This window comes from Nicotiana tabacum, chromosome 10 (assembly GCF_000715075.1).
Source record: "Nicotiana tabacum cultivar K326 chromosome 10, ASM71507v2, whole genome shotgun sequence".
NCBI lineage: Eukaryota > Viridiplantae > Streptophyta > Magnoliopsida > Solanales > Solanaceae > Nicotiana > Nicotiana tabacum.
Window position 1 is genome coordinate 136,406,256 of NC_134089.1, and position 17,466 is coordinate 136,423,721.

Here is a 17,466-nt window from a genome sequence, read left to right on the forward strand (position 1 = left end):
AATTACTTCACAACCCAATTCTCAACTTGAGCCAACGCTCTACAATGTTCAATTACCAATAATACTTCCACAAGCCTTGTTCAACAATAGAAATTATCATATAAAGCATAAACAATACGAAACGGAGTCACATCAATCATAGTATACGACTCACGGGCATGCTTAACACCGACGTATAGATACTCGTCACCATACCTATATGTCGTACTCAACAATTAACACATAGCACATAAGACACAACTCCTAATCCCTCAAGCTAAGGTTAGACCAAACACTTACCTCAATTCCACGAACATAATTCAAGCCTCAACTACCGCTTTACCTCTTGTTTCCACCACCAATTCACTTGTATCTAGCCACAATTTACTTAACGATATCAATAAATGCTAAATGAATCAATAAATGCTAAATGAAGCATGAAAATAGGTTTTCTAAAGTTTTTCCCAAAAAGTCAAAAATTGACCCCGGGCCCACATGGTCAAAACCCGAGGTTCGAACCAAAACCCGATTATCCATTCACAAATGAACTCAAATATATAATTTGTTTTGAAATCGGACCTCAAATCGAGGTCCAAATTCCCAAAATTTGAAAATCCTAAGTTCTACTCAAAACACCCAATTTTTCCCATAAAAACCCTTAATTTTGAGTTGAAATCATGTAAAAAGATGTTATAGATTGAAGGAAATAAGTTGTAAATGACTTGCTAATGATTTGGAGAAGTTGATGTCTTTGAAAAATCGCCCAAGATGTCTTTAGGGTTTGAAGAGTTGTAAAAATGAATGAAATCCTGTCAAAATCCAAATTAACTGGTCTCAGATGTCGCAATTGCGACCAAGGTTCGCAATTGCGAACCCCTTCAAGACTTGTTGCCTTCGCATTTGCGAGGGATTAGTCGCATTTGCGACACTGCCCTTTTCGCATTTGCAATAAAAAGGTCGCATTTCCGACCAAGGCCTGCCCAGGCTAGGTTCGCATTTGCGACGCTTGGGTCACAATTCCCATGCCTGATGACTTCGCAATTGCGAAGCCTGATCTTGCAATTGCGAGATCAGAGGCCTGGGCAAAAGTCCCAGATACCAGCAACTTTTCCTAAGTCCAATTTCACTCCGTCGCCTATCCAAAACTCACTCGAGCCCTCAGGGATCCAAACCAAACATGCACACAAGTCCAAAAATATCATACGGACTTGCTCGTGCAATCAAATCATCAAAATAACATCAACAAACTATGAATTAAACATCAAATTTATGAAATTACTCAAGAATATTGAAATTACTATTTTCTCAAATAAAGGTCCGGTTTATACCAAACAAACTCTGATTCTTAACAAATTTCACAGATTCAACTTAATTATTATTTCAAACTTATACCGGGTTCCGAAACCAAGATACAGGCCCGATACCATCAATTTCAAACATTTTTTCTTTTCCAAAACTCTTATAATTTTAGTTAAACAATTTCTTTCAAAAATTCATTTCCCGGGCTTGGGACATCGGAATTCGATTTCGGGCATACGCCTAAGTCCCATATTTTACTACGGACCTTACAAGACCGTCAACTCATGAGTCCGGATCCGTTTACCAAAAATATTGACCAAAGTCAACTTTATTCAATTTGAAAAGCCAATTTTCTTATTTTACTTAGTTTTCACATAAAAGCTTTCCGAAAACGCACCCGGACTGTGCATGCAAATCGAGGTGAGACAAAAAAGAGGTTTTTAAGACCTCGGAACACAGAATTTACTTTCAAAATGAGTGATGACCTTTTGGATCATGACATATACGAAAGTATATTACATTCTCCCTTTACAAGTGGTTTATGGTCGGCAACCAAATAATTCCATCTTAATATTATTGTTGATGTGTGGTGTATATTTTGATTAACACCATAATGCACAAAGATGGATTTTCAAAGTTGAGGAAGCAGGTTAGTTTTTCTAACATGAGAGGGAGACATGATAAACAGTTGAGAAAAAATTACGTGGAATGAATTATCATTTGTACCTCTAGATCCTCGAAGATAATATGAACGTGAAGTTCACAAAAAAGATAATTCATCTGCAATATATTGTAAAGCATGCCAAACGTATTTGTTGACTCAAAGAAAGTAACTATATTCTCAACTGTTGTATGCTCCTATTAGAATAATTCTTGATAAAGAAGATGAGCAAATGATCAAAATGATCATAATAAGGAGGCAAATGATCTAGAAGATACATGACATAATACTTCATAAAATCTCAGGACAGGTTCAGGTATCTAAAAATATGAATGAAGAGATCTCTATGTTATGTCTTCATGAAAAATAAGGAGGTTGGAACCGATATAAAATGTTCGTCGACGACATCTACGATAGCGCTAAATATATATGAGGATCTTAAGTCAGGAGAAACAATTTCGAATAGAATTGGTTTCATATGAAAGACATGTAGTTTTGAACATGTAGTTCAAATATTTGAAAGTATAAAGTCAATGGTATGTGCAATCAGTTTTCAATATCTTATTTGTCTAGCATGACATGAAAACTTGATATGCATCTAATTAAAGTCTATTATATGACTTATATGACAATCCTTGAAGGATTTAAATCGCTTGAAGCATATACAATTCTTGGTTCTAAAGTACAATATCCTAAGTGTTATTTACGCACATATGTATCTTGCTATAACTATAAGCATGATAATGTGATAGCGAGGATTTTCAAGGTGCAACATATTTATTAGAGCTAGTATGACTATTTTATTCATCAAATCTCTGCTGACGCCAACCTTCAAGAAGCTAGTGCACAAGATTGAAATGTGAAGGCCCAAGGATGCAAATTGATGCTCTCATCAGGGGGAATTAATACGCGTTGTACTCTTTTTCCCTTGCAAGGCTTTGTCCCACTGGGTTTTCCTTGGAAGGTTTTTTAACGAGTCAACCAAAAGGCCTATTGTTAGATATGTGTACTCTTTTTCCCTTCATTAGAATTTTCTCCCACTGGGTTTTATTTTAGTTAAGGTTTTAATGAGACACATTATCTATTGAATAAACATTCAAGGGGGAGTGTTATAAATAGAATTCTATTTAAGGTAAATGTCTATATTTAGAGAGATTGTAGAGATTTTACTTGGTGGTTAAATCACTCTTTTCCTATAAATAGAGAGGTCTTATTCCATTGTAATTAATCCCAAATCAATAAAAATTTTGTCTCTACTTTTCTCTGCAATGCTATTCTCCTTTTATTGCTTTATAACAAAGCAATTATTGTTTGATTTGGACAGAGTATTTTGCCATACATGTTAGAATCCTTCACTGTCTCTTTTACTTTTAGTGCTAAATTTGGAATCTTAACATTATATAGATAAATGCACACACAGATTTCTTTTGAAAATATCTTGACCTGGCAATAAAAATTGCCGAATTGGAATCCTCCCCTTATAATTTTGATGTTGGGAAAGGATATGAATCCTTGACTGCAAATTCAGTACATTTCTCAGAATTAGATTCCACGACACAGCAATTACCGCATATTATTCTTTTGACCAGTTTCTCGATTCTTCATTTTTCTTTTTTTCGTTCTCTCAGAAACAGCCAACTTTACACATAGCCTTTCTTGCAAAAGGACGTTTCAAATCACGGTCTAAATCCTTTTTGAGCAACTAAAAATCTGACGATGAAACGTTAGACAACAATCTAAAACTTTGTAAGTTATTACAAATATTAGACCTCAACCTAATGTTTTGTGAGCAAATTAAAAAGTATATGAGCAAATATTAGACCTGAGTCTCACGTCGTTGGAAAGAAGTAATTTCACTTGAGCTATATTTGCACAAATTTTTAAAATATGGACTAAATTTAAACAGTAGCCTCAAAAGGTACATTTGGGAAATTGATAGATGCAGATCAGCTTCGTCGGCCCATCAAAACTAATCTATATCTATGTATTATTAAAAGGAAGGAAGTCTAACCCACAATTATGACAATTGAAAGCATAGGAGAATGCCGTGTTAGTTTTTAGGACAAAACTTATTTAATTAGTTAATTAGTTATTAGTTTTTAATTTTAAATTAAAATATTTAAAAATTTATTATTTGAAGTAGGGGTAGTTATTTACTCAATTCAAATAAGTAATTAATAATTAGGAAGTTACCATTAGAAATAAAACTTCCATGGTTGCATAAGAACCTAAAATTAAGGAGCACATCTCACGAACTCCCACCCCCAAAATGTGATCTGCTTCCCCTCTTTTTTTTTAGCCGTGAAATTTCTTAATACATTAACTAAGTATCATTCTAAAAGATATTACAGATTTTTTACATTAACTTTTTAAATTTAAAAATAACTTTTAGTTATACTTTTTAAATTAAAGACAGTTACAACTTCTATTCATGTTTTAGGATTATACACAATCTTCTCTACTTGAAGAAAATTGTAGGCTTCCTTCTTATGTTGCTAGATAATAGCATTTATCAAGAATTTTTAGCAACATAAGGTTAGATATTCTTCTCTAAAAAAATCTCTTAATTAATCTTTGTTATTCCTCTATCATTAGATTTGATTTTATATTTAATTTGAAATTATTGTCCAGTATTTAGCACCATGATATTTAATTTTTGTCTGCAAGAAAAATAAACTTACAACCAAAAGATATCCTTAATAAGTTGGTAACCTATATAGATTGTTCCTTTTAGATTATTAGGTGAGGTGCGTATACTATTTACTTACAAAAAATTTCAAATATAAAAGTCTTTCTATTAAAAGTTTATTTTTCTTCTTGATACTATTTAAAATATACATATATGGAGTAATATCTTTGTAGTAGCAAAATGGATTATGTTCTGTTGAAGAAAACATAATAAATTCAATATATTTTTTCGGGTTATTTAGGTGTATTAGTATTGTACAAAATAGGCTATCAGAAATAGTCTTTCTATTCTACAAAGGTAAGGGTAACATTTGCGTACATCTTACTCTCTCAAGACTCCATTTGTGGGATTACACTAGCCATGTTATTGTTATTATTGTTTTAGTATTAGGGTGTTTAAGTTATTGGTTAATAGTTATACATTGTTACCTTCCTAAAAAAATTATCCGTGAGTGTTATTATAGTTAGCTTTTGAATTAGTACGATCAATTTTTAATTTGTGTGATTGGAGTTATTTTTATTTAGAATAAGATGATGGATAGCGGTGGTAGATTTGTAATGCATTAGCTTGCAATATAAATTTTTGAAATGCAGAAAATGCAAAAAGTCATCAAGAATGTTTCATGCTTCTTTTATATTTTTTTGCTATTAGTTGAACAAATTTAGTGGTGGCATTAATCATAATAGAATAGAAGTTCATATAATATATATTTGCTTAATCCGATTGAACACTTGCTTGGCGATATGCTTAAGACCAAGTAAGTTATTTCGATTGCCCTTCTCACGTAAAGAATGTACACAATCTTTTTTAATTGGGTTTTACCTTAAATACTTTGAAATGTGCTGAACTATATTGTATACATACAGAGTGCGGTTACAATGACTACTTTAACGTCTATTTGTGTCTTTTATACAAAGGTACGTTCTCTTTCTTTTTTCTTTGATTTGTTTAAAAGTTCAACGCTAATAATAATTTATCATTTTTCAATATTTTTGTCGGAGTACATTAATTAAGGAAAGAGGTAAAGATATGGACGAGAAGATTTTGCGACGCAAATAGATAAATAAACGAATTTTGATTACAATTGTATTCATTCAACATGAAAAGAGAAATTGATTCTTCTGTATTAAAATTTTGAAATTCGTCTTGGTAATAGAAGTTCTAAATCTGAAATAAGAGTTCTCGCAGCTGACTGCATGCTTTCATGAGCCAACAAATTTCAGAACAAAAATAAAAATATTTTTTTCATTTCATTTGAACTGTAAACATTATATTTCATTTAGCCTAAATTGTTATGCATGCACTTACTGAAATTTGAGTGCTAAAAGGAATGATTGTAATATTACACGATATGCTATACACGAGATAGCATATTTTTAATTTTATACAATAATTGTGGTTGTCATGTGAAATTTTCAAGTCATCAAACTTTTGTTCTGCTTTCTCTTATTGATTGTGTTGTCTTACGATCGACACGTATTCGGATTTTAAAAAAGGCTTAATCTTTATCAAGAAATTGATTATTTTTTTTCAAATGCTATTTAGTAGTAGATGTTAGTGTTATTTTTTAGCATTGTCTTTTGTAAGTTTTGTCCTTATGGGTTAGTAGTTTTAGCAATTCAAGATGGAAGTGAGGTGTTGTGAAATTTGCAAAGATGACAAAATTAGAGTGGCTTTGATATGATTTCTTATATTTTCTTCTTTCTTTGTGTATCGTCTTGGCTTTTACTTTGTTAAAGACACTATCCATTCATTGTGTAATTTTCAAGTTGTCATGTATAGAAAGGTAACGGGTAATGACTATACTTTATAGAAGTAATTTATGTGTCATTTCATATGGCTCATCAACTATATCAAATTTATAAAGTTGATCTATTTTATAAACTTACGGATGAAGAAAAAAATTTGTGATACTTACACCAAACAAAAGTCATATTATCAGTGCATGAATTGGTTGGATTATTCTTTTTGCAACAACTGATTAGCTTTCACTTTATGATTTCTTCATAGAGAAGGTTACCAAATTTTTTAACATTAAGCATGGATCAATTCAAATTCGCATTTCACATAGGTTTTTGTCAAAAGAACTAGGATTGTTATCTCATATTGTAGAATTAAAGTCTTAATTAGATTTTAAATATCGTATTATTTAAATTATATGTAACTAACTGAAAAAATAATCATCGATAAATAGGAAAAATGCACAAAACATGAGATAAAAATAATGGCGATGTTATATTTTAATTTTAAAAAAGAAAGATGAAGTAAATAACACAAATAAATATTATTGATTATTGATAAATGATCGTGGAAATTTACTGAAACAATACAATTCAATATGTTCAAATAAATCGGATTACAATTTAATATTCTTTGATGTGATCATCGCAATGGCGCGGGTACATATACAAATTTCATCTAATAATATTGTCGTGAATTGTTCATTAATAATGTGAATATCAATATATATTAACTCGTCCTTGTCCGTATGATGGAGATTGCTGTAAAATGGTTTTGAAAGGCAAAAGATTGGGACATAAGTTTAAACCATCCATCTCATGTGATTAATTTATTGATTTTGAGTTAAGTTTGTTATAATTAATAATATATTTTAGAATAGTTGTTGGCCGGTTCTAGTTTGTTCTTAACATCGCTGGGCCTTAATTAGTTACACCTTTGCACAGAGGCTGAGCTCTATGCTGATACATAACGCCCGTATTAATTTGTCAGTTCATACATAGTGTCTTCGTCCAGTAAACTAGAAGTGGATTCGTTTATTTTTGTGAATAATTTTATTTCCTATAAATATTTGAATTTAATCAAAAATGAAAATTGTATTAGATATCTTTGTAATACTATGGGTATGTTTGGTATGAAGGAAAATATTTTTCAATTTTTTCATATTTGATTGGCTTAAATATTTTAGAAATTGTTTTGGGGGAATGGGGTATAAGGAGAGTAGCATAAAAAAATATTTTTTACTCCCTAACCAAAAACTAGAAAATATTTTCGGAAAAAGTTTTTCACTCATCAACCAAACAAGGAAAAATAAGTGATAAAACCACTTATTTTCCATGAAAACATTTTCTATGAAAACATTTTCCTTTCCTACCAAACATACCCTATATCTTTTAGATTCAAATTACTACATTTTTTTCACTTCCTATATCTCAAAATGGTTGTCAGATTCATTTCCTGAAAGTCAATTGAAGATATCTTTCACTTCAATCTTTTAATTTATTTTCTTATCCTTTTGATATGAGAAAAAGAAAAACTAAAACACCTTTCATTCAATTCCCAAAAGTGTAACTATTAATTTATGCTCGGTTTACATCTAAACTTATGTCCAATAGACTCTTCCTAAACAAGTTGTGACAAATAAGTTTAGACGATCAAATAGAGTAGCTATTGGTAGTTTGCTACAAAAACAAAATATTAATACTACCCTTTGTCGATTATGTAGTCGATTACAAGATGATTATAGTCCTGTTTTATATTCTTCTTACAAGATATTAGTAATACAATGCAACTATGCAATCTAGATTATAAGCATAAAGTCAAACTTGTAATTCTATTACAGTTATTTTTGTACAAGTTTAACTCAGGAAAAAAAAATAGCCAGATTTATAACTAATAATTGAAAAATAGTTACAGTTTCAAACTAGTTGAAATTTAGCCACTTTTTTATGTAAAAGTAAAATCTGAACAAAAATACCCTTAAAATCCGAAAATATTCTAGCATAATATGCTGAAGTTCGAATTCCAGCATAATTTGCTGGAATTTCAAATGTGCTGGAATTCCAACATAATATGTTGGAAGTTTACACGTAGGAACTCCATATAGTCCCCCAAATTATACTGGAATTTTCCATATCAACTAAACAGTGGCTATTTTTTAGTGACTTTACAAACATTGTCTATTTTTCGATTACCGATCAAAAGAATGGCTAGGCCATGCTATTTTCACGATTAACTCGGAATAGGTTTGATGTTCGTCTAGCATTCGAGTCAAGTTTGAATTTCTCATAATTCAGCTCAAATCGACTCGACTAAACACCAATTGAATACAATTGATCTCTTAGCAATAATAAATAGAAAAGAGAAATAAGAAGAATTTATCTAAATTACGACTAACCTTTTACTTAGTTTTATAGTAACAAGGAACATAACTTGGAATCAAATAGTGAATCCTCATCTTTATACTTCCAATTTCATAGTCAGAAATTTAAATATAGAAATTTCAGAATTATACCAAAAAAATCACCAAACATCTACAAAAGTAGCTTTCTCTTTTATCTTCCCCTCTGTAAAGCCTTCTCAGCAGTGTCCATCTCTTCCAAGATTCTCTGCTTTCTCTTAGCCGGAATGGGTGTGGTCGGCCCAAAGCTAACATAATGGCCCGAAACAGCATTGAGGGCCGAGTAAATGTCACGGAATGAGGCCCGGCCCAATAAAGCCTTCTCTCTTCTGTACTTAGCAACCCAATAATTAGAAGCCTCTCTCAACTCAGTAACAGAATCAGCTAAGTTCGGATCACTTTTCTCCATAGAGAGCGTGGACCTCACTTTCTTAATCACTTCCGAAGCTTCCCTCACGTACTCCTCGTCGGAAGCAGCGAATGCTGACGTGGCAGGTAGGAGCAATGCCGGAGTAAGGATTCCGGCAGCCAGAGAGAGGAATTCACGGCGGCGGGTGGATGAGACAGAGGTTGAGACGGTGGCGGTGGTGGTAGAGGAGAGTTTTGATCGAATAGGGGTAAGGGGTTTTGGGGTGGAGGTGGATGGGGTTATTAGGGTTGGAGAAGCCATGGTTTTGTTGTTGTTGGAGAAGGAAAGTTGATGAAAGAGAGATTGTTGTAGTTTTGGTGTAAAGGGGAATGATGAATGGAGATGGTTGGATTAATGACACGTTGGCTTATCATCTTATCTAAGATATACTATAGTTTATGGATGAGAAAAGGTCTAATGAGATTGTAGTATGATATGGAATGACCTGGAAATTAATCTGGTCTCAACGAAGTTCTGGACCCATCTTTTTTCATGAAATAAATAGGGTAGTACAGTAGCTTTTAGGAGATCAGACATTTAAATTCAGTCATTTGAAGGGGGTTTTGGCATTGGAGCAATAGTTAGAAATTAACCGATGAATCTTGCATCAGGATAGACGGCCTATATTATACCTTTTGGGTACTATCTTTCCCAGATCCTGCGTAAATACATAATGCTTCGTGCAAGAGAACATTTAAACTCAGGGATATCATGCTTAAAATTTTAATCCATTAGTCATTAGTAGTGGTGATAAAATGAATAAAATAACCAGTTATTCTTACATATTATCCACTAAAAATGTGTTGGATAATGGACTTTTTAAAAACGGGTAAAAAATGGATAAGAACTATATTATCCACTTAGAAAATGGATAACTAGTGAGTTAATTTTTACATTCGTAATGACTCAAATTATGGATTCCTCAAGTTTGGGAAGCTAGGAAATCTCTCAAAAGTGATCATATTCAATAAGATCCATATTATCGGTCGGTAACCCATTTATTATCCATATTAAATATGGGTCGGATCGGATAATTTATCCACTTTATATTACTCATTTTCAACCTGTCTATATCCGACCCGATCTTCCACTTTGTCAACCCTAGCCATTAGATATCAAAAACATTAACCCTGTTATGAATAGTTTGTACATTGGATACTATATTGGATGTCCATGTTGTGAATAACTTAAAGATTAAATTTCCTACTTTATGTCCATCATCTTTACTTTTTATGCTTATAAAAGGCCATGTAATTGCAATGGAAAAATACACCAAAGTGAAAGAAGAAAACATTTCTCCCTTCTTTCTATCTCTTCTTATTTACATTTTACTGCATTACTTTTATTTTATTACACGTTATCAGCACGAAGCTCTAATTTTATTCTTAACTTCCGCTAAGTTGAGCCATATTTTATTAAGGTATGTATCATTATAATCATCTTATTTATGGCAGTACATATCATATGCCCACTGTTTGCAGATTAATGTGCGCTTGGGCATCTTAAATAGTTTAAGTACATTGCAGTGATTAAATAACTATTTCCTTCCGTGCTCAACTCTTAGAGGACCTCAAAGTCATCAAACTAGCTATGCACTAATGTCATGGACTCCCTGGATCAAAACATATCTTTAAGGCATTTTGAAGAACTGTGAGAAATGAATTGACAAGCAATAATTTTTTAATTACTTTATATTTATTGGAACATATAAATAATGTTAGTCACGTTCAATTCTATTAACACATATATATATCAATAATATAAAGTGAAATGAAATATATCAATAATATAAAGTGAAATGAAAAAAGTATGTAATTTCTACTTTATGGCAAGAATAAAATGAAATAGTAGATTGTTAACATGATATAGCTTTATTTTCATTTCTTTTACCTTAATCATTTTGTTTTCATTAATTATTTATTATTATAATTATTTCTCTAACTTATTCATCTTTTATGATAGTTTTCACTATGTCAAATTTATCAAACTTGAATTTGTGGCACTTGACATCATCGGAAGGAACTATTTATCATGGGTTCTTGATGCTCAAATTCACCTTGACGCTAAAGGTCTTGGAAATACTATTATACAAGGAAATGAAGCATCAAATCAGGATAAAGCGAAGGCCATGATTTTCCTTCGTCATCATCTACATGAAGGGTTAAAAACTGAATATTTAACCGTAAAAGATCCACTTGAATTATGGATTAATTTGAAGGATCGATATGACCACCTAAAACTTACGGTATTACCAAAAGCTCGGTATGAGTGGATACATTTAAGGTTGCAAGACTTTAAAACCGTAAGTGAGTATAATTCTGCTATCTTTAAAGTAAGTTCTCTATTAAAATTATGTGGAGACACTATCACAGATGAGGACTTATTGAAAAAAAAAATTTCTACTTTTCACGCTTCAAATGTGGTGCTACAACAACAATACCGTGAAAATGGTTTTAAAAAATATTCTGAGTTAATCACATGCTTACTTGTGGCTGAGTAGAATAATACTCTATTAATGAAAAATCATGAAGCTCGTCCCATCGGGTCAGCTCCATTTCTGGAAGTGAATGTTGTAGCAACATATGATAAGTTTGAAATAAAATAAAATAATTACCGTGGTCGTGGACATGGTCATAAACGTGGACGTGGCGGGGGCGAAACAATTATCGTCATTATGGTGGAAATAAATTGGAGAACAATAAGGGTTCTCAAATTAATCATTCAAAATGTAAAGCTAGTATGCGTCACCGATGTGGTATGAGAGGTCATTGCACACGCATTTGTCGTACGCTAGAATATTTTATCAAACTTTATCAAGCCTCCCTCAAGAAAAAAGAAAATAATGTGGATGCACACTTGACCTTTCAAAATAATGATGATGAAGCAGGTCCCTCAAATAAATATGATTCTAAGGCACATCTTGCATATAAAGATGATGATTTTGAAAGCCTAACAAATATTACTCATTTAGAAGTTGGAGACTTCTTTGAGGATATTGACTGAAGAACTAATCATCTTACTGGGGAATGAAGCTATAAAAGTTGTTATTTTTATGTTTGCAACTAGTTTATTTTTTTTGAGTGTATTTTCCTAATGCATCATGTGTTGCTAGTTTCTACATTCCTAATGTATTTCTTAATATATTTTTTTCCGCTTGTCTTTCATATTTCTTACGATGTATTATTTGTTTTTTTATGAAGAATATGAAAATTCTCCAGTCTTCAGTTGGACTCAAGATTAATAAAGATAATATATGTCTTCCGGATAGCGCTACAACACATACTATTTTAAAAGATAAGAGATATTTCTCTTATTTGGTAATGAAAGAAGCGAATGTTAATACAATATCCGGTAGTACAAGATTAATTGAAGGTTCTGGAAGAGCCAATTTATTACTACCAGGAGGAACAAATTTGGCTATTGATGAAGCACTATATTGTAGTAAATCTCAAAGAAACTTATTAAGTTTCAAAGATATTCGCCAAAATGGCTATCATATTGAGACTACAAATGATGAAAAGATTGAATATCTTTATATTACTACAATAATGTCCGGTAAGAAATATGTGCTTGAAATGTTACCTGCTCTTTCCTCCGGCTTATATTACACAAGTATTAGCAGGATTGAAACACATGCCATAGTAAACGAGAAGTTTACTAATCAAGATAATTTTATTATTTGGCATGACCGGTTGGGCCATCCTGGTTCTAATATGATGCGTAAAATAATTGAGAATTCACATGGACATGCAATGAAGAATCAGAAGATTCTTCAATTTAAGGAATTCTCTTGTGCTGCATGTTCTCAAGGAAAATTAATTATTAGACCATTAACTATTAAAGTTAGGATGGAATCCCCTGCATTTCTGGAACGTATACATGGTGATATATGTGGGCTCATTCACCCTCCATATGGACCATTCAAATATTATATGGTTTTGGTAGATGCATCTACAAGATGGTCACATGTGTGCTTACTATCAACTCGCAGTATGGCATTTGCGAGATTGTTGGCTCAAATAATAAAGCTAAGAGCACAATTTCCAGATTATGCAATTAAGACAATCCGTCTTGATAATGTTGGTGAGTTTACATCCCAAGCCTTTAATGATTATTGTATTTTAACTGGGATAACAATTGAGCATCCGGTTGCTCATGTTCATACACAAAATGGTCTAGCAGAATCATTGATCAAACGCCTCCTATTAATTGCTAGACCAATGCTTATGAGAACAAAACTTCCCATTTCAGTATGGGGTTATGCTATTTTGCACGCAACAGCACTTGTGCAGATAACGCCCACAAGTTATCATAAAGTCTCCCTATTGCAATTGGCTTTTGGTCAGGAGCCAAATATTTTCCATCTTAGGATCTTTGGTTGTGCGATATATGTTCCAATTGCTCCACCACAACGCACAAAGATGGGTCCTCAAAGAAGGTGGGGATATATGTTGGATATGAATCTACTTTTATTATTAAATATCTAGAGCCAATGACTGGAGATTTATTTACGGCAAGATTTTCTGATTGACATTTTGATGAATCAGTATATCCAACATTGGGGGGAGAAAATAAGCAGCTGAAAAAGAAGATAGATTGGAATGCATTATCACTGTGTCATTTAGATCCTCGAACAAATCAATGTGAACAAGAGGTTCAAAAGATTATTCATTTACAAAATATTGCAAATCAATTGCCAGATGCATTCACTGACCTACCAAGGGTGACTAAGTCACATATTCCAGTTGCTAATGCTCCAATTCGAGTTGATATCCTGGCAGGACAATTAAGTAAAGCAAATAAGTCTAAGTCATGCTTGAAACATGGTAGACCAATCGGTTCTAAAGATAAAAATCCTTGAAGAAGAAAATGAGCAAGTGATCAAAGTGAACATAACACAGAGGTAGTGGATCAAGAAGAGCCCCAAGACGTAACAAATGATAAGACCTTAGGAGAGGTCCAGGTACCCGAAAATAATGAAAATGAAGAGATATCAATAATGTTACATCTCGCGATTTTCGTACGATAAAATTTCGTTTTCAGTTAACCAGCGTAGACTCGGGGATGAGATTATCTTGAGGTTAACGTTCTTACGCTATTTATAGCAAGCGATAAATAAGTGTTATGAAGGATAAGGGGGTACACGGATTAAAGAAAACGAGTTTCGTTGGAAGTGGTCAATTTGGAATAAAATACGGATCGAGCGATAATACCCGATAATTATGAACTAGTACTATGTAAGGTACCATATGACCACGGTAGTATAATATATAATGTATATATGAAGTATTTAAAAAAAATAGAATTTTAAGTAATTTGTTGTAATTTTTAAATTATGCGGGTAATTGGTTAATTACCGGGTAACAAGACATTACCCTATTAATAAATAAGCGGATAAAAATTTAATAATTATCCCTAATCAACGTGGCAAGAAGCCACCAAAATGAAGAGTGACTAAGTAGTCACTTATTGCCACCTAGCCATAAATAAGAATTGGTGGCTAACTAAATAGTCTGCTAAGATCCAAAATGAACAAAATGAATCCAAGAAAGGTTATTCTTTCAAAACCAAAAGAACCAGAAACGTTTTTCCTTTCAAGACTTCAAGGGAAACAATTGTTTGAAGTCTTGATTTTACACTTTCTTGGTTCAACGTTTTTTTGGCTTAGTCTCAACGTTTTTTTGTGGTTTCAAAGCTAACATCAAGATTAAATCCATTTCTGCACAAAAACGTTAGAAGCAAAATCAAAAGTTCTTCCAAAATTTCAAATCCAAAACAAGTTCGTTCCAATTTCAAGGAAAATCCGAGAATAAATTTCGTCCATATTTCGCAAAAGTAGATTCGTTGATATAATTCAAGAAACAGGTATGTTAAGGTTATCCCTTCTATTCTTTTGGCATGATCCATACGATACGAACGAAACGTGGAAATGCACAAATTTCATTAATGACTTTATTCATAGAAGTATTAGAGATATCCATGTTCTTGAATTTTCACGTGCCATAATATTTTATCATCTGTTCATGGGTCTCAGAAAAATACGAAAGTTGAAAAGAGTTTACTTTATGATATTACTCAGAGGAAAAATGGTCTTATGACATTCCGAATGATTTTATTGACGTGCTTTTCATGCATTGCATTCATGTACATTGACCCATGACCAGATGGCGTTATATACGCGTATATATTTATGTATATATATATGGGATATGGGAAAGGCTACGGCGTTATATACGCACCACTACCTGATCAGCTGGTATATGATGATAATGTTGCCCACAGTGGCTGAAATATGATTCAAACGGCGTTATATACGCGTATATATGTAAATATGATTCAAACGGCATTATATACACATATATATATATATATGGGATATGGGAAAAGTTATGGCATTATATACGCACCACCACCTGATCAGCTGGTATACTATAATGATTTTACCTGCAGTGGCCGATATGATATGATGGGATGCCATCAGAGGCTGATGATGTTATGAAATATGTACCTATGCACGACATGACATTCATACGCATAAGCATGACGCTAAGAGTAATTTATGATTTACAAAGTTATTCAGACTTACAGGTTGAGTCATGTACTATATATGTCTTCCATGTCTTTTATGTATTTATTTATGTGCCTTACATACTCAGTACATTATTTGTACTGACGTCCCTTTTGCTTGGGACACTGCGTTTCATGCCCGCAGGTCCCAATAGACAGGTCGAGAGCCCTCCATGTAGGCTATCAGCTCAGCGGAAGATGTTGGTGCACTCCATTTGCTTTGGAGTTGCTTGTTTGGTTAGTATGAGTTAGACGTATATTGTTTGGTATGGCAGCACTCTGTCTCGATCTTTATGATATTTATGTATTCTTAGAGGCTTGTAGACATATGTCGTGTACGTGAAAGATTGTACGGCCTTGTCGGCCTATGTTTTGATTTTATAAATGATTATGTTGGCCTATTAGGCCCGTATGTCACATGTATATAATGATGTAATAAGAAAGACGCGTTACGTTGGTATTCGGTTGAGTAAGGTACCGGGTGCCTATCGCGGCCCATCAATTTGGGTCGTGACAAATAAGTTATGTCTCAACCGGGAAAAGATGGAACCGAAATAATATTGTTATCGATAACATTTTTGCTTATAATGTTGCTGTTGAAATAATGCAACAAGATGAGGATCTTGAACCAAAATCTGTCAATGAATGTAGACAGAGAAATGATTGGCCAAAATGGAAAGACATTATCCATGCAGAGTTAACTTTACTTGGAAAACGTGAAGTCTTCGGACCCATAGTTCGAACACCTGAAGGCATAAAGCCAGTAGGTTATGAATGAGTTTTTGTGCGAAAACGAAATGATAAAAATGAAGTCGTTAGATATAAAGCGCGACTTGTGGCACAAGGGTTTTCCCAAAGGCCTGGAATTGATTATATGGAGACATATTCTCCTATAGCGGATGTTATCACCTTCAGGTATCTCATAAATATGGCAGTGCAAGAAAAACTTGATATTTATCTAATGGATGTTGTTACAGCCTATTTGTATGGATCATTAGACAACAAAATTTTTATAAAAGTACCTGAGGGATTTAAGTGCCTGAACCATATAAAAGTTTTCGAGAAACTTATTCAATAAAGCTTCAGAAATCTTTATACGGATTGAAACAATCAGGTCGTATGTGGTACAATCGCCTGAGTGAATACCTATTGAAAGAAGGGTACAAGAATGATCCAATTTATCCTTGTGTCTTTATAAAAAGGTATGGATCTGAATTTGTTATAATCGCCGTATATGTTGATGATTTAAATATCATTGGAACTCCTGGGGAGCTTCCAAAAATAGTAGACTGTTTGAAGAAAGAATTTGAAATGAAAGATCTTGGAAAGACAAAATTTTGTCTTGGTCTACAAATTAAGTATTTGAAAGATGGAATATTTGTCCATCAATCAACATACACCGAAAAGATTTTAAAGCGATTCTATATGGATAAAGCACATCCATTGAGTACCCCGATGGTTGTGAGATCACTTGATATAAAGAAAGATCCATTCCAACCTCATGAAAATGATGAAGAGCTTCTTGGTGCCGAAGTACCATATCTTAGTGCAATTGGTGCATTAATGTATCTTGCCAATAATTCCCAACCATATATAGCTTTCTTAGTGAGCTTATTGGCAAGATTTAGTACTTCGCCAACACAAAGACACTGGAATGGTATTAAACATATATTCAGATACCTCCAAGGGACCATTGATATGGGTTTATTTTATTCAAATGAATC

The 17,466-nt window shown here is 32.9% G+C and overlaps 1 protein-coding gene and 1 long non-coding RNA gene across 2 annotated transcripts; one reads left to right on the plus strand and one right to left on the minus strand.

Moving 5' to 3' along the window:
* Positions 1-8,742: 8,742 nt before the first annotated feature.
* LOC107831545 (photosystem II repair protein PSB27-H1, chloroplastic-like) lies at positions 8,743-9,536 on the minus strand. Its single transcript, XM_016659326.2, has one exon. It carries the CDS (start codon positions 9,434-9,436, stop codon positions 8,921-8,923), a length of 516 nt encoding a protein of 171 aa, XP_016514812.1. The 5' UTR covers positions 9,437-9,536; the 3' UTR covers positions 8,743-8,920.
* Positions 9,537-14,707: 5,171 nt separating this feature from the next.
* On the plus strand, positions 14,708-16,330 carry LOC142164916 (uncharacterized). The gene is made up of 2 exons (XR_012696002.1): positions 14,708-15,040; positions 15,888-16,330. It is a non-coding gene; the product is annotated as an uncharacterized LOC142164916 (long non-coding RNA).
* Positions 16,331-17,466: the final 1,136 nt, after the last annotated feature.